The 19192-nt window shown below is 43.3% G+C and overlaps 1 protein-coding gene across 1 annotated transcript; it reads left to right on the top strand.

The window, feature by feature from the left end:
- Nucleotides 1-619: 619 nt before the first annotated feature.
- Nucleotides 620-6482, top strand: LOC104611352 (Pentatricopeptide repeat (PPR) superfamily protein). Its single transcript, XM_010278370.2, has 2 exons — nucleotides 620-2690; nucleotides 6161-6482. The coding sequence occupies exon 1, from the start codon at nucleotides 770-772 to the stop codon at nucleotides 2528-2530; it is 1761 nt and encodes a 586-aa protein (XP_010276672.1). The 5' UTR covers nucleotides 620-769; the 3' UTR covers nucleotides 2531-2690; nucleotides 6161-6482.
- Nucleotides 6483-19192: the final 12710 nt, after the last annotated feature.

Below are 19192 nucleotides of genomic sequence, written 5' to 3'. Positions count from 1 at the left end.
TTGACAAATAAGATGTAATAACACAAGGAAGCAAAATGTACAAAAGGTTTCAACTAATCTGGTGAAGAATTCCAAGGTATTTCTTATTGCATGGTCCTCAAATATCAAACTAGGAGGATTTTCAAAGACCTCCCTGTGGCAATATTTGGTAGATTATGTTGAGATAAAAGTTTAAATTTGTTACTTGCCATGTCAGACTGAGTTATGCCAGTCGACTTGGATGGCATCGTCCACAACCTAGTTAGTCGATTATGGGCCAAGTGGATTAACGGACTGGCCCAACCTGGCCCAGCCCGGCCCAGCCCATTCTTTATTGGGTTTAGACAAAATTTTAGGCATGAAGGTTCAGGTTCGAACCCTATATATTATATAAAATAAATATATTTTAATATATAATATATCAATAAATAGCAACATCTTATGTTCAGTCACAAGGCTTTAGGCTTATATAAGGGCTGGGCTCGGGCTTGGGCCTCGACATTTTTTATTAATAAAGAGGCAAATTCCGGTCCGACCCGTGAACAGGTGTAATTCTAACAAGTACACTCGGCCAATGTCGTAATTGAACAAGTCTGGTCTCCCTCTGAGCCCTAAACCCGTAAGGGTTTTGGGTTTTTGTTCCAAGTTCTAACCAAACATTATAATCAATAAAAATTTTATCTTGACACAGAGCTCCTGCTCCCGCTTCCATGGCTTTGCTGGATTCGCCATTGTCTCATCTGTCCTAGGGTTTCTTTTCTAGGGTTTACGATGCTTCCCTGTCATTGCCATGAGGATTCCAGATCTCAAGCGCAAATCGGATCAGCGAAAAAAGAATGTTCCCATGAATGGTTGCGGAGATTTGAGAGGTTCCAGTAATGGCGTCGCGTTCCAGATGACCATCCTGTTTTTGTCCACTTCTCGCTTCAGGGTTCGAGCCTCCGAGACTTTCATCGCCCGCTTGCACGATCACGCCTTCCGGGGTCCTCATCGTCCAAAGCTCTTGTTCGACGTCGAGGTCATCCGAGACCATCCCGAAGCTTGGGTCGTCAAGGTTATCTGTACTCTCTGCGTGCGCTCGTCGTCGTTGGACACCTGCTTGGATTATTTCAGTAAAAATTTGAATCCGTCGATTGCTTACGAAGTCATCAAGCGCTTAAGAAATCCAAATTTGTCTCTCAAACTGTTCGAGTTCAGTAGAGTTAAGTTGGAGATCAGGCATTCTGTCAGAACTTACAATTTTCTTGTGAAGTCACTCTCTGAGATGGGGCTCCATGATGCAGCGAAAGTGGTGTTTGATTGCATGAGAAACGATGGGCATTTGCCCGACAGTTCAATTTTGGCGTTCTTGTTATCTTCTTGTGCCCGAGCGGGTAAGTTAGATATCACAAAGTCTTTGATTTCTCAGGTTCTCGGCAATGGAATCGAAGTTAATCCGTTTGTATATAATAACCTGTTGGAGATTTTGGTTAAGAGCAATCGGGTACAGGAGGCCGTTTGCCTCTTGAGAGAGCATTTGAGTTCTTGTTTTCGTCCCGATACTTGCACATTTAATATTGTTATCAAAGGCCTCTGCAGAATAGGAGAAGTAGATAGGGCTTTTGAGATTTTTGATGATATGGGGAGTTTTGGTTGCTGCCCTGATGTTGTTACCTACAATACACTTATAAATGGATTGTGTAGGGCTAGTGATGTAGATAGGGGGCATCGGTTGTTGATGGAAATTCAGTCCAATAGTAAATTTTCATTAGATGTTGTGACTTACACATCATTGATAAAGGGTTACTGCAAATTGGGTAAGATGGAAGAGGCCTCCAATCTTTATGATGAGATGGTTAGGTCAGGGACAGAGCCCAATGTGATTACTTATAATACACTTATTGATGGATTTAGTAAGATTGGCGAGGTGGGGTCAGCAATGGTCATGTATGAGAAGTTGCTTCTTCAGGGATGTTTTCCTGATGTGGTTACCTTCACTTCCTTGATTGATGCTCACTGTCGAAGTGGGCAGATCGATGAGGGTATTAAGCTTTGGCATGAAATGCAAACAAGAAATATTTCTCCAAATGCACATACTTTTCATGTCCTCATTAATTCTCTGTGCAAAGAAAATAGACTAAATGAGGCTCGTGGCCTTTTGAGGCAATTGAAATGGACGGATATTGTCCCACAAGCGTTTGTCTACAACCCTGTGATTGATGGGTTCTGTAAGGCCGGGAATATAGATGAGGCCAATGCTATTGTGGCAGAGATGGAGGAGAAAAGATGCAAGCTTGATACATATACATTTACCATTTTAATCATTGGGCATTGCATGAAAGGGAAAATGCATGAAGCAATCAACATTTTCCATAAGATGTTGAATTCTAATTGTCCCCCTGATACCATTACAGTGCAGGCACTAACATCCTGTCTTTTTAAAGCTGGCATGCCCAATGAAGTGCAAAGGATTTTGGCAATGTTATTGGAGAGGGACTTGGATTTGGGTTTATCAGTTTCAAGGAAAATTCCTTCTTTGAAAAAAAATGTAGATATTCCAGTGGCTGCTTGACTGAAAGGTTTACTTATGAAGTGCCCTTGAAAGGGTGAGTGCTTTTGTGGACCTAATGGTGTGTCAAGAGCCCCTGACATTCGCCAGAATATGAAGCCAACATAAATTATCTTCAGCCCATCCTAGCATTCTACACAGTTGACTTGGAACAGTGAAAGCGGTTTGTCCTTTTCTTTTGTTCCTTCCTTTCTGGAGATTTCTGAATTAAATTTTTCAGTTCATATTCTTTCAAATGATTTTGAATGCAGTAGACTTGTATGCAGATCTATATCTTTATTTACAAATTATTCTTGTGCAAGCTTCTATGTTAATGCTATTTTGATAACTGGACTGGACATTGAACTGATCATAACTGGTTGATTTCAATTCAGATTGATTGTTTGGGTTGTGCCTGATTCAATTATGTTATTAGTATACTGAACAGAAAAACACAAAAAGAAATGAAAAATCAAAGAAAAAGGTACTACTTAAATAGTTAAAAAGTAAAAATTCAGATTAGCTTTGGATTTGCTTAGGACTTTGTCATTTTTACCTAATTATGCTCCATTTACAATCATGCAATTACATCGTGTTAAAGATTTTTCTTAATCAATAACAAAATTTTAAGTTACAATGGTTCTTCACCAAGGTTCAACACTGAACCCTTGTTTATTTGCATTAATAGATGAATTGACTAGACATATTCAGGAGGAGGTCCAATGGTGCTGGTTGTTTGCTTTTGACATTGTTTTAATTGATAAGTTAGTGAAGTATTAAATGCAAAATTAAGTTTATGAATGAATGCTTTAGAAACAAGAGGCTTTAAAATAAGGAGCAAAATAGAATATATGCAATGTAAATCTAATAATAATAGTACAAATCAAGGTACACTTAGGATTGGATAAGAGTAATTCAATGTGACCTTTTTCAGTACCTTGGTTTGATGATTCATGACAAGGGAGAGACTGAGGAGGATGTCACCCGTGGTGTTAGAGCAGGATGGGAAAAACGATGGGGTGCATCCGGAGTCTAATGTAATAGGCAAATACCACTTAGATTAAAAGAAAAATTATATAGAACAATTGTAAGGCCAGCAGTGCTGTATGGAGCAGAGTGTTGGGCATTTAAGAAACAACATATCCAAAAAATGAATATGGCAGGAATATGTATGCTAAGATGGATGAGTGGAAAAACTAGAAAGGATGGGGTCAGAAATTAAGTCATTTGAAGGAAACTAAAAGTAGTACCAATAGGTGATAAAAATGAGAGAAGTTAGAGTTAGATGGTTTGATCACATGCATAGAAGGCCACCTACAATACCTGTAAAAAAGTGACCAGTTACAAGTTGAAAGGGCTAGAAGGTTAGGGCAGACCAAAATGGACATGGTTTGGAGTAGAAATAAATGATTTAAGTGCTCATAATTTAACAATGGATATGACATTAAACAGAATGTAATGGCGAGGTGGGATTCTTGTAAAATCTTATTGATGATCAAAAGTTGGATGAAAAAACTTATAATATAAAAAAATGAATATTTCTGAGAAAAGGGCCCAATCTCATTATAAAAATTTTTAAAAGATCACAATAGGCAGTTTATAACCTAGAACTAAGTCTCACTAACTCAGATTTACCACCAAGAAGGGAAGAGGAGTTGACAAATAATCAAATATTGGCTTCACTGGTCTATAGATTGGAGAACTGGGGTGGGGGAGTTGTGAGGTGGATTTGTCTCTTACTATGTAGGAGCCAATGCAGTTATGGGATTTCCAAATCTTTTTCCTTTTAATCATTAAACAAGATAGAATTTTATTAATTTTGTGTACAAACTTCCCTGCTAGAGCAATAGACACTAGCCTGCCTGAACTGCTCATTCATGTGGATCTTAAGAGCTGCCAGTTACTTGGCTGATACTTTATCAAGGACAGGGGTCATGAGGGAGAACCTTTTGCGAGGGATTTCCTTGGCCAGGAGTATTGTAAAGTCTGTATTAAATGTACGAGTTTGTGTGATCACTGGTCAGTCTTGGGCTGGCTTGTTTTCATTCTCGCTAATAAATCTTGTGGATGGTAATATTGATAAAAAAATCTTGTGGATGGTAAAGGGATTCCATTTTCTGCAAAACATTTATCTTCTGTTGACTGTCAAAACAATAAATAAATAAATAAAGAGGAGCAGAACATAACAGGTATAAGAACAGCCAAAGGCTGACTGAACCCTCTTACTAACATACTTCTTCAATGCAATTACACATTGATATCACTTCTTGTACCTGGCATATCCGCTGTAGGATATCTTTGTGCACCCTGACCTTGCTAACCTTTCATCCAGACTGCTTGCAGACCTTGGGATCAATCTGAATGTGCTTGACTCAGAAGTCTAAATGTCCAAGGATGTTTTTTGTCTGAAATGACACAACTTACTACACTTGGCAGTCTCCTTCAATCACAATCACATTCAAACCTGCACCCTTTGCTAGCTTAAGACCTTGATGTAGTGCAAGTGATTCTGCTCGTAAGGAGCTGCCAACATCCACTGGGCCTGCATGACTCATTGTTTTCAGAATACAACTTTGAGGATATTAAGGAAACTGTCTGTGGGCAGTGCTTTTAGGAGCAGTAAATGGGAGGTTATCCTCCCCTTCCAGCCCCCTTTCTTATTAAACCCATTGGCCATGAGGACTCTTAGAGTGAAGATTTCAGCATTTGGTATAGGGATTAAGCATAGTTGTCGAGGCGATGCCTAGGTGATAAGGCGCTCATGGAGGGTCGCCTCACTTAATCACCAAGATATTTTTTACACGGTGCTCTTGGATACTTGTATTCTTAACTTTTTGAGATTATAATATTAAAGCAGTCATTGTTAAACTAAATTATTCAGTTTGAGTTAAAAATGCAAGTTTCTTATATTTCTTTAGCCTTGATAGAGAGAAGAGAAGATTATACAATTTAGTTTGGATATGGGGGTTTATATTTCCTATCATTGGTCATGTCACTTGGTGATGGTATCTCAGTTGAAAGCATGTTGAGTATTATGAATAGGGGTGCAAGTCTGCTACTCGACACATTATCACATTATTATGATCTCATGCCTTTGTAGGGGCTTCACTGCAAATCTGCAATACAAAGGTGTAACTACTTAATAATTGAAGGACAGGGATTTAAGGGAAAGACACCAAGACCACACTTTTTCTCCATCTATTGTGCTTTTGTTTACAATATTGGGTGCCAAATGCCAATATGTTGAACCTCTTTCCCTATACACGAACTCAAAGAAACACACTTAAATTTCTTTCCATGTTCATCAATATTTTCATTTGACTGTGCTATATACAAGAGACTTTCTGCAGCATCATCTAGTTTTTTTTTTTGTTTTTTTTTTTTATCAATCTTTATAAATAAAATTGGGGTGCAACACATGCAGCATCATCTAGTTAGAGCCTAAAATTCTAATTCGATTTCCGTTATTGTGATTCTCACTAATATCTACTTGGTAAAATGATTTAATGATCAGGTTCAGGTTTCATTGTGATTACTATTATTATTATTGTTGTTGTTTGAATGAATCTTGCTATTTTGATCTGACCGTTGTTTTAGCTTATATTTTCTATGGCTGAAACAGTGACTAATTAAACCTTGTGACTGGTCCAACAGGAGAAATGGAGGTGAAGCTTTTAAATGAAGGATTAGTGTTTGGTTTTACGGGGTGATCTTCCTGCAACATTTTGCTGCCAGGCCTAAGATTAAGATTAAAGGCATGAGTCCTGGTATAGGTAGGTGCTCAAAATTACTTTGGGAAGATCTACAAATGAGCTTCTTCCTATCTAGGTATTATTTGCACCCAACTGAAAATACCCATGCCTTCTTTAAATTAAAACTGTCTTAGTATAAAACGTTGGGATGCCATCCCTTGACAATGTAACTGACGTTCTGATATTTAATACAATCTCAATTTTTCTGTGTCGTTTGGCATGTACACTCTGGCCAGTGATTCATGCATTCAGTCATTTTCCTGTTTTTCCAACTTGATTTTCTGGATGGTTTCAGTGAGATTACTGAGTTTGACGTCTCTAGGAGCCCGTTTGGGAAGGATTCTGCTTTTTGTTGAGCTGGTGTTGAAGAATCTACTGAAATTAGCTTTCATCATCCGAAGGTCGATTTATTAGCTCAATTAAAGCATCTTCTGACTTTCTGGGTTTTTCATCAAACATAGCTTCTAAACTGTGCGGGGCCCATCTTACAAAGCAAGAAGCTGCTGTATGAAATCCAGCCCTTCCAAGAGGGCACAAAACAATGGACACTGGCTTTATGAGATAGGCCCCACCTGGACAGCCCACATGCTGAAAACCCCGGAAAGCCCAGAATTGTAGGCTTTCAGCCTGAAATGGGCTTTCCGCTGAGGCTTTTTTTAACTGGATTCTCGTAGTTCGATTAAAGCTTCAGCCCTCCTAAACGGGGCCCTTAGCGTTTGGTTGTGCCTTACGAGTACATAGTCCAATCCAGAACCTTGGCCAATGTCACATTGGAAGTTGGAACTGGCTATGAACAGTGGATACGATGTGTGTACAGGCGATGGGAGCATGCCACCAAGCTCCCACAATTTGTATGCGTAAGCTCAAGCCATACGGAGAGTTTGCAAATTGCAACCAAATGGGGAACGGGGAACCCATTTTCTTCTTTTTCACAGATTTGTCGAGATTCATTAAAAGCACTATCCAATTACCACACCAAACAGAAGTATTATGATTAACTACTATTTATCATCATCATGTAGGCCCTGTTCACAATTTCGCACTTGTATAAGGTCATTTACATGAATCCTATTTTGCTATTTCCTTTGAATTTGAATCATATACGGATATCTTTATTAGAAAACATTTTAGTTGAAGCTTTCTCAGGTTGTACAGCTCTAAAGCTTTAGGTTTACATCGGTGCCCTAGGGCACCCCACCGCAAATTGAGAACATCTCCCGATGACAAGTATGGGAGATGTTCCCAATGCACGCTAAGATGTGCATGTGGAGCATCCATGTGATCTTTCAATATTTGGGGGTAGACTCGTTTTAAGTACCTATATCTCCATCGCCTAAAGTGTCAATTTGGTAACAATAGTCATATTTAGTTTGCAAATTAAAACTACCGAAGTACAGATAAAATAAAAGAAAAATTCTGTTATTCCATTTTCAAAGGGAGGCATTACAACAATTACTACTGATGGTAGTAATTGAATATCAACTGAGCATTTTAAGTAGTAGTAGTGAAAATAAGATATTAAAACTATCATAGCTTTATTATATGTATATTTACATAAACATAGATAAAAAATTACTTTTTTGGTAAACTATTCTAAATATTTTATACAATCATTTATTTTTATGTTTTTTTTCCTTAGTTTCAATAGTAGTTACTGTTGTTATTATTATTCGAAAATGCAAATAATTTCTTATGATATATTCTTAACTGTTTAACATTTTTTTTTCCTTCAGATTGTAAAAAAGGTAACAAAGAAGGATATTTGCCTATTGTATCATTATCTATTTGTCAAGTCATATGATACTATTAGTTAAATTATTATATAATCATAAATTGGCTAATTGTTTTATAGGATAATAATATAACTTAGGTTATATTTACTTTTAAAAATATCATGTTTTTGCTTTTATCTCAATTGTCATTTTTAATTTTTATTATATAATACTGAATATAATTTAACATTTAAATATTTTAATAATAGTATAATATATAATTTTTATTATGTTATATATCATAGATCATATGTTATATAATATTATAATAAAAAATAATATACCTTATGTTCTATGCTATAACTTTAAAATATAATATTATGTATACTATAACAATATATTATAAGATATGTTTAGAATTGTATTTAGTAAAGCTGAAGTCTAATATGTGAAAAGCAAAAAAGCTCTTTTCTATGGATAAAAACAACAAATTTTCTGTTATACTTTTTATAACCTTTATAATATAAAAAAATGGAGGCATTTTAGTCATTATGAGCCATCTAAAACACTTTGAATGCACTTTGTGCATAGGTCACCTCTTACCAAATCAGACCTATTATCACTTTTCAGTTGTATGGTTCATGTGTTAACACTAAATGAGATCCATTCTTTAAAAAGCAAGTTTTATCAGACCCCGTTTCAGCATTATCAAATGCCACCTAAACGGCTTCACTATATTTAGAGCTCTACAAAAGCAAAACAGGTTGTTTTCCATATTTCCAAGTTCCAAACTATTCTTAGAACTTTATTTTCCCTTTTCTAAAGATCAGAGTTTGGATTTATTGAACACCACCTGAGTGTTCTAAAATTTGACCAAACTTGCTTTCAAATTTAAACTTGCATATGACATATTCTTGCATTAAAGATACTCCTTATCTTAATAAAGCCACCCTCTTAAAAAAGAGAAGTATTTACTTTCCTTCCATTTTTCCCTTCAAAGAATCTGATTTTTTCCTCGAGCTTAATGTCAAAACCGCCCTTAGATAATGAAGAACCAGCACTGCATTTATAACCATGCTTGTCCAGCTTATCTCTCTTGTAAAACAATTACCATTATAGAACTCCGTGTGTAGTTTCGGGGTACTTTTCGAAGAGGCGGTATGGCTAGCATTGAGAGCAACATTGCAGAGAACCAAATGCTTCAAGATCTCATGAAGGATATAAACATCAAGGATGTATTTGCTGAAGGCAACTCAATCACCAACTCTTTACCATGCCAAGCTAAGAATATGGAATTTGAAAATGATGAATTTGATAGTGAAGGAAAGAAATGGGAGCCTGACCACATTGGAAAAACTTTGGGTAAATCAATATTGATTACTGCCCTCACAATCAAGGCTAAAGAAGCTTGGAAGGTTATCAAATCCCTCACAATCAAGGACATGGGTAAGAACTTTTTCCTGTCTCTTTTTCCTTAAAGAAGACCATAGGATAATAAGGACCAAGGGTCCTAGGGGCATTAATGGCAGAAATGGGGGTACAGGGGCACTGCCTACATGGCTCCAAGGTGAAGGCAAAGTACAGCCCCAAATCTTTGGTAACACCAACCAAAGTCCCCCTTAGTTTAGTTTGGTTGTATATCTGAGCAAACTAGGTTTGTATCCTATTGTCACTTTATTGCAACAAGGAGAAACTCTATCAAACTGGAGAGTGGCCTTTGTCTAGGTTTGTATCTACGAGTTCATGCCTCCTTACTGCAAGCAATACAAGGCATCCATTAATGGAGGGGGGGGGGGGGGGTGCTACGGGTCCTGCAGTAGCTCCAAGATGAAGGCAAGATTCAATTCCAAGTCTTTGAGAACAGCAACTAAAGATCTTAAAGTCGGTTGCAAATATCATACTATTGTATTTTTGTAACACAAAGAAACCCTACCAAAGTGGATACTAGCCTAGAGGTGCCAACTGGTTCAGTTTATAAGGTCCATGGCCGATTGTAGTGGAGACTTGAGATCGATTCCTGCCTTCACTAGAGTTGAGGGTTTATAGGGTTTGGGGGATGGGCAATCCCCTTTCTTATAGATTCATTGATGATCCGAAAAAGAAGGAGGGGGGGGGGTTAGTTGACTATGCCTAGGTTTTCATCTAGAAATTTGTCATCTTTGTTGTCGTCCTCATCACCCAAGCCTTATCACAACTATATGGGGTTGGCTACCATGAATCATGTTCATGCTCCATTATTGGGGCAAGGTATTCTCTGCCTGATGGAGAGATACCATACACGACCATCTCTAATACTATGTAATTGGCAATATTGGCAAATACATTCTTATAGAGGGCAAGAACTAAGTTAATATTTCTAGGTTGCTTTGGAGTTTTGGGGGCCTTGGGTCATTTCCTTAAGATCCTCTCTAGACCCTTTAACATATGAAACTCTTATCAAATCCAAAAAGATTTGTTGTTAATCTTACTAAGGTCTCTATGATGTTTAGCCTGTGGTAAGATGGGACCCATCAACACGCCTGAAGAAATAAAGATGGATTCAAGGGTAAACAATGCAAGAGCAGATGGGGAGGGTGATCAGCCGAAGAATGAAGAAGTAGAGCAACTTCTACTTGTGAGTAGATGCAAGAAGAACCCAAAACTCCAACAACATGAAGTGTCTCACAAACTTGAAAGCAGCAACATGGGAGAACTGTTTGCTCGGAAGAACAACACTTCACAAGAGGAAGGAAAGACCGTGATGGACACCGCCTGGAGAGGAGAGAATAATCATGGAAGAGTTCAAGCACATGGAATTGTCATCTTTGAGCCCACTGAACTGAAGTCCAAATTTGTCTCTCAAGTGCTTAACGATGACAATGCCAAGATGGTTATGACGCTCATCCTCATGCAAGATTGTACTGGTGAAAGCACCAGAAAGAAGAGCTTCTCCACCTCTAGAAAATTGATTGAAACAGGAATGGATGTGGAAATGCACAAGGATTTGGGCAAATCTGCTGAAGAAGATGACAAATGGGAAGACAAAAATGTAGTAGTGCTGGAGGAAGATGAAGAGCAGGAGAGCAAATTTGATAGGCTGGTTAGGCAATGGGAGAACCAGCAGATGGAGGAGGAAGCAAATGATGTTTCAATTACCAATATCCCCAGATCCCCGGTTGTTGATAGAAGGATTGTTGAGGCAACTTACAGTTTTTTTTAATGCCTGCACCAACTTTGCTCAGGAGGATCCTCTCTTGGAACGTTAGCAATAGGTCATCTTTGTTTAATCCTAACCTGTTAATGGAGATGAATTAAGTGGGAATTTCAATAAAAATCTTTGTCAATCTCAAGTGTTCCTCTAAGGGTCTCTGGTTGATGTGTATCAGCTGGTCTGAATTCCATGAGATAAATGAAATGATAGGACCGAGCTAAGGATACAATTAATCATGATGGAGATAATTAACTTGAGATTTGATGAATGGAACAAGGATTTACAGAAACTGTCATGTGATGTTATTGCAATCCTTTGATATGTTGAATATATATATATATATATATATATATAATGAAGGTGGTATTTGGAACCATGGTGTTGCGTTTGTATTGTTTTCACTTAGTATATGTTTGGCATCGGTGCTGCAGATACGTGGGTTGGAAGCACTATTTTCTGAGAAAATTGTGTCATTTTTTCTGTTTGGAAATGTTGCTGCCAGGTAGGACGTTTCCTGGAGCAACAACAACACTTTCTGTTTGATACCAGTGCTCCAGTCTATTTTCACTTTTCAGCACTGGTACTCATTATGAAAAGTCCACGTCACTGCCACATCACGTTCTCGTTGGCAGCAATAAGCTGTAATCTGAGAAAATGCCAAAATCAGCATTGCTCCAAATCACACTTTCTCGATTTTCAAGGCATGACTTCGAAAACCGTTTTTTATGAAAAAACAGTTCCAAACAAACAGATGCTGATGTATCATCGTTTTCTAGAGCAACGACATCGATGCCAAACGGATGATTAAGTGTTTTGACTTTACCTTCTAAAAATCCCATTTGGTTGGTTAGTGTTAAGTACAATTGTTTAGACACATAGAGGTATTGGGAGGAAGCATAAAAAAGATGTTTCTTTTTCCTCCAATAGTGTCATTTTCACTTTGGGCGTCCTATGTGGTGCTTAGTGGTGTCTAGGTAGCGATGCATATGTATTCGAACTGCAATAAAATATTATTCTTTGTATTGTGTGTTATTAAAACATCACATATGTTATTTGTGAGGGATATGCATTTATTTGTTATTTGTATGTTTATTTATTTATCTATTACACTAATATATATGATGGAGGAAGATTTGGCCCAATTCTTTGGCCATGCGATACGTGGAAGCAATCGAGAATGACCTGGCAGAAGAACCAACTCGGCACGGCAGCGGGCCCACAACCCGAGCTCCGAGAAAGGGAGTCCCGAGCTCCCCCAAGAAAGGAACTAGCGACCCAAGCTCCCCAAGGAAGGACCCGAGCTCTCCCTTGGAGGTCCTGAGCCTTACAAGGAGCACAAAGGGCAAAAACCCGAGTTGACCCACCCCGGGGTAGTTCGGGCCACACTTCTATCCGAACTCAAGACTTCACCTCGCACACCACCTCGGCTCCAAGTCGCCTGACTGAACAACCGTACCTGATGCCCAGGAAGCCCGTACACGGAGGCGGCGCGCCTGACTAATTAGAGGTCCGACACATGACAACCGCCCTCCAACGGCCACCTGCCACCGCCATCTCAGACGTAGCAGAGACGGCCCTGACAAGGACAGTGGCGGTTATGACACCCGAACTGGCAGCTGGCAGAGGCTATGACACCCGAACTGGCAGCTGGCAGAGGCTATGACACCCGAACTGGCGTCTGGCAGAAATGATGACACCCGATCTGGTAAAGGTATGGGAGTGAGTGTACAGGGTGATTATAAAAGGCCCCCATCTCCCAAAGAAGGAGGTAGGTGATTCTTGCGCTTTCTGGTCTTGAAGTTCTTCATTCCCCTTGCCTTCTCAAGAGCACTAACTTGAGCTTCGGAGTGTTCCAACCGGGTTCCTCCCCGGAAATCTCCGTTCTCTTCCTTGTTTCAGGCACCTCCAATTCCATTAGAGGCGAAGTAACCGACAGCTAGGATCGACCGGATTGCACATCATCAATTGGCGCCGTCTGTGGGAAGACTTCAAAAAGCCTCCCCTAACCTTTAACTCTCCCTCAAAGAAACTTAGCTTCCATGGCTTCCTCCAGCATCAACAGGCACAACGTCGACTTGAATGCTGTAGGGGAACACCCTCAGCCCGCCACTGTATGCATCGGACAGTTCACTGTCCCTCTCTCGACGGACGGAATCCCTAGCCTCAATGCACCAAGCATGGTGGCACCTGTGAATGTTCCCCTTCCCCTCCCTATTGAGACAACCTTCGACGAACCGGCCACTGTCCCTCTAACTACTAGCTAAAACCAGTTTGATGACTTGATGCAGTGCATGCGGGCAATGCAAGCCCAGATGCAGCAGTTCCAGCAACATCAGCTTCATCAGCGGCAAGTACTGCACCACGTTTCTCAGTGTCACTATCAATAGCAGTTCCCCCAACTGCCTCTGAACCAACCACAACTCCCACCTTGGCACCCTGCTCCGAAGATGGTCAAGCCCTCCCCTCAGGGCGGGCACCTTCACCGAGGAGAAGCCTCCCAACTCCAGGACCCCTCCAAGAGCTAGGCCTCATCCCCGGGCAGGAGGGAAAGACTAACTACCCCCGCCTCGCAGCTCGCTGGCGGATCAGGAACTTCCTTGCCGATCAAGTCAGCACCTCGACACTCCAAGTTTGAGCTCCCGCTTGCAGAGAACCAATTCGGCGTCCTGGCCGCGAATCACCAACAGTCCGGGCCCATTGAGATCGACAACACCGAGGCAAGCAGCGCCAATACTAGGCCTTCTAAGCAGCAGCGAAGACGCCGGTGAAGTTGCCGAACCACCACTCGTGTCCTGCCCGAGCTCCGAGGTAAAGAAGAAATAAGCTCGGACGAGGTAAAAGTTGCCCCTATTCTTTCAGTCCCTTCCCCCCTGTCATCAGAACTCCTTGCAGCCCCCATGCCTAAGGATTTCAAACTCCCTCCTCTAGACAAGTATGATGGGTCTTTTGACCCCAATGACCATGTCGATGCTTTCCAGTCTCAAATGCACCTGGCTAGGGCTAGTGAGTCTTGCATTGTGTGGCGTTCACTACGACCTTCAGGGGAGTAGCCCGCACCTGGTACAGGAACCTGGCCCCCGGGTTGATAAGAAGCTGGACCCAGTTCGTGCAGGTCTTCACCGTGCACTTTGTTACCAGCAAGCGATGCCCCCGCACCGAGGAGAGCCTCATCGGAATAGTCCAGAGGGAAGGAGAGTCCATTCAGGGCTATATCAAACGGTTCAATGACGCGTGGTTACAGATACCGGGCCTAGACCCCACGGTGCAGCTCGCGGCAGCCAAGAGGGGAGTGACACACAAGGAGTTCAAGTGGCACATGGTAGTTGACCAGCCCGCGACCGTGGCTGAATTCCTCAAGCTCGCGGACAAATTCATAAGAATAGAGGAGGAGATCAGCCAAAGGACTGAAAGCGGGATCGAAAAAAGGAAGAGGGAAGGCGAGCCCTCCAACCCTGATGACAGAAGAAAGAAAGACCCACCTCGGGGGACGAAGCCAAGCCAGCCGTTCCGAGCTCCCTTAGCAGGTCGGGCGGACTACACGCCCTTAAACGCAAAGCGGGCCGAGATCTTAATGACGATCAAAGATGCCCCGTATGTGAAGTGGCCACCTCATCTGAAGGGAAACCCAAACAAGAGGAATAAAAACTTGTACTGCAGTTTCCATAGAGGCCACGGTCATTGCACCGAACATTGTAATAATCTCCGCGACGAGATAGAAGAACTTATCCGTCGCGGGTACTTGAGAAATTTTTTACAGCATAATAATAATAATGGTAACAAGACAGGTCGGCAGGGAGAGCACAACAGAGATGCTCCCGAGTCTAGCAGCCGACCAGCCGAACCGCAGAAGCAGCCCCCAAAAGAAAGACCAGTTCGGGGAACAACAATCCACGTGATCGTTGGAGGATCGATCGTAGCAGGATGCACCTCGGCAGAAGCTCAGGCATCAACTCGGGAGGCCGCCAGAGAAGAACAAAATCCCCCAAAGAGGCCTAGGACGGAATACCCCATATTCTTCACCGAAGACGATGCGCATGGGGTCCACTACCCCCATGACGATGCACTTGTCATAAAGGTAAAGATCAACGACTTCGAAGTCCGGCGCGTACTCGTTGACTCCGGCAGTTCGGCAGACATCCTTTTTAAAGCGGCCTTCGACAAACTCCAGTTCTGGGAGAGTGACTTGAAGCCCGTGAACACCCCGCTGGTCGGCTTCAGCGGAGAAGAAGTCAGACCCTTGGGAAAGGTCATATTACCTGTGGAAGTCGGCACGTGGCCCAGCACGGTAAGACTCAGTCACGATTTCTTGGTGGTCGCGACCCCCTCCCCCTACAATGCCATAGTAGGTTGGCCGATCACCCACGCCTTAAAAGCCGTGGTGTCCACTTACTATTTGGCCATGAAGTTCCCAACGGACTTCGGCATCGGGGTAGTGCGGGGCGACCAGTTCGAGTCCTGCAAGTGCTACGTTGCCACCCTCAAGGGAAAGACCTAGGTAACCGATGACCCCGAACTGGAGCGACCGGTGGAACAGAACGAGGAGCGAGCTGCACCAACGGAGGAAACCATTCCCATCTCTGTCTCGGCAGCGGACCTCGCCAGATTACTTCAGGTCGGAGCCTCCCTAGAAGAACCCTTGAGGTCCGAACTGGTAAGTTTCTTACTCCAAAATTTAGACGTTTTTGCATGGTCCGCGGCAGAGATGCCTGGTATAAACCCCGACCTTATAACTCACAAGCTGAATACTGACCCTGTAGTTAGGCCCATTAGATAGAAGAAACGCAACCTAGCCCCAGAATGCTGGAGGGCGGTCGATGAGTAGGTCGAGAAGCTCATCGCAGCAGACTTCATAAGGTAAGTTCATTACCCGAGCTGGGTGGCCAACCCCGTTTTAGTAAAAAAGGCAAACAGCAAGTGGCACATGTGCGTTGACTACACCGACCTAAATCGAGCTTGCCCAAAAGATTGCTTCCCCCTCCCAAAGATTGACCGCCTAGTGGATGGGACATCGGGACATGAGTTACTAAGCTTCCTGGATGCCTACTCGGCCTACAACCAAATCAGGATGGACCCGTCCGATGAGGAAAAAACCGCCTTCATAACCGAGTTTGGCCTGTACTGCTACAAGGTTATGCCCTTCGGACTGAAAAATGCTGGGGCAACCTTTCAAAGGCTTGTAAATAAGCTGTTTCAACCCTTAATTGGCACAAAGATAGAATGTTATGTAGACGACATGGTCGTCAAGACACGTTTTCGCATGAATTAATACAAGACTTGCATTCTGTCTTTCACATTCTGCGTCAATTTAGCATGAAACTAAACCCAAACAAGTGTGTCTTCGGTGTCACCTCGGGTAAGTTCCTAGGGTACATCGTCAACCGGCACGGTATTGAGGCCAACCCGGACAAAGTAAAAGCCATCCTAGACATGAGACCACCCCGAAAAGTGAAAGAGATTCAGAGGCTAAACGGTAGAATAGCTGCTCTGAGTCGTTTAATGTCTAAGTCAGCAGACCGCTGCCTAGCCTTCTTCAAGGCAATAAAAGGCAAAGGGTTCGAGTGGAACCCGAAGTGCCAGCTCGAGTTTGACGAGCTCAAGAAATACCTCGCCAGTATCCCAGTGTTGACCCAGCCCGAAGAGGGCGATGTTTTAGAGCTGTACCTCTCGGCAAGCGACGAAGTGGTTAGTTCGGTACTGATAAAGGAAGCAGATCGGGTCCAACGACCCATCTACTATGTTAGTAAAATATTGCAAGGAGTAGAAACAAGATATCCGGAGATAGAAAAGGTAGCCTATGCGCTGGTCAATGTGGCCCGCAAACTCCGTTCGTATTTCCAAGCCCATACCATCATCGTCCTCACCGACAAACCCTTGAGGCAAGTATTACTCAGGCCCGAGGTCTCTAGTCGATTGACGAAGTGGGCCATCGAACTCAGTGAGTACGACCTCCAGTACAAGCCACGAACCGCTATCAAAGCTCAAGCCTTGGCGGATTTTGTTGCAGAATGCACGCTCAGCTCCGAGGTCCTCAGCCCGGTTGAGCACGAGGCTCCTAGTTCGGGTGAGCTCGGTGCTCTCAGGCCGGTTGAGTCCGAGCCCCGTGAGGTCGCACCCAGTTCGGTATCTCTCCTGGTTTGGCCGAGCGCGAACTGGGATGAAGAGCCCTGTATCCTTCACGTAGATGGCTCCTCAAATCAGCCGGGCAGCGGAGCCGGTGTAGTTCTTCATGGTCCAAGTGGCACGAAACTGGAGTACGCGCTACGCTTCGAGTTCGCGGCATCTAACAACGAGGCATTGATAGCCAGGCTAGCCCTGGCGCAAGAGGTAAAGGCAAAACACATAGTTATCTGCAGCGATTCTCAGCTCATGGTAAACCAAGTTATAGGGGAATACGAAGCTCGCGAGCTAACTATGATCGCTTACTTGGCAAAGGTAAAAGAGGCTCTGCTTAGCTTCCAGTCACACTTCATCAAGCAAATCCCGAGGTCAAAGAACGCTGAGGCCGACGCCCTATCCCGGTTTGCCAGCACCAGTGACAACACCATGAGAACAGTGTACATAGAAGACTTACCTTGGCCTAGCATTCTCCGGGGGGCAGAGGAGGTCGCTCCTGTCGCCCAAGCAGAACCGAGCTGGATTGATCCACTCACGAGCTTCCTACTACATGGAACCCTCCCCGAAGGCCGCAATGCCGCCAGAAGGGTAGAGCGCTAGGCAGCCAAGTACGTCATGATAGAAGAGGAGGTTGCTCATGTCAACCAAGCAGAACCGGGCTGGATTGATCCACTCGCAAGCTTCCTGCTACATGGAACCCTCCCCGCAGGTCGCAACGCCGCCAGAAGGGTAGAGCGCCAAGCAGCCAAGTACGTCATGATAGAAGAACGGCTGTACCGAAGATCCTACACGCTCCCCTACCTGCGTTGCTTGCGACCTACCGAAGCCGAGCTCGTACTCCGCGACACTCATGAAGGGCTGTGCGGCGGGCACTTGGGGGGCAGGGCCCTCGCTCAGAAAGCACTACAACAAGGGTACTATTGGCCAACGATGAAAGCAGACGCCGTCGGGCTAGTCAAGAAGTGCGAGAAGTGCCAAAAGCACGCTAATATTCACTACCAGCCCACCGCCGACCTCAAGTACCTCACCAGCCCGTGGCCCTTCGCACAATGGGGTGTCGACCTACTCGGGCCATTCCCGCCAGCAACAGGAGGAAAGAAGTTCCTAGTAGTGGTAGTAGACTACTTCACCAAGTGGGTTGAAGCTGAAACTCTCGTAACCATCACAGCTTGAAACGTCTAGAACTTCTTCTGGAAGAACATAGTGTGCTGCTTCGGGCTACCTCGGGTGCTAATCTCCGACAATGGCAAGCAGTTCGAGGACATCAAATTCCAAGAGTGGTGTCATGACATGGGGATTCAGAAAAACTTCATGTTAGTTGCGCATCCACAAGAAAACGGTCAAGCAGAAGTCACGAACAGAGCTATCCTCCGCGGACTAAAAGCCAGGCTAGTCCGAGCTAAAAGGTTATGGGCAGACGAGCTGCCCAACGTCCTATGGGCATACCGAACTATAGAGAAGACCGCCACCGGAGAAACTCCCTTCAACCTCACCTTTGGCACGGAGGCAGTCATCCCAGCCGAAATCGAAATCCAAATCCCCTCACTTCGGTTGGAAGCATACAATGACAATACTAATAACGACGAGCTGCGTACCAACCTCGACCTACTTGACGAGGTAAGGGACCTCGCATACATTAGAATCGCGGCGTACCAGCAAAGGGTGCCTCGGTACTACAACGCCAGAGTTAAGAAACGAAACTTTTGTGTTGGCGACCTGGTTCTCCGCAAGGTCATGGTACTCGAACTCGGCGTTGGCAAACTTGGTCCGAACTGGGAAGGACCCTATTGAGTAAAGAGAGCACTCGGAGGAGCATACAAGCTCGAGACCCTGGAGGGTAAACAAGTACCCTGAGCTTGGAACATCATCAACCTAAGGCGATATTACCTATAGCTACCGAACTGGGCGAACTGTGGGC

Source organism: Nelumbo nucifera, chromosome 7, assembly GCF_055504915.1.
Source record: "Nelumbo nucifera cultivar China Antique chromosome 7, China Antique-T2T, whole genome shotgun sequence".
NCBI lineage: Eukaryota > Viridiplantae > Streptophyta > Magnoliopsida > Proteales > Nelumbonaceae > Nelumbo > Nelumbo nucifera.
The sequence above is the reverse complement of the archived record's forward strand: the minus strand, read 5'-3'. Positions and strand labels throughout refer to the sequence as shown.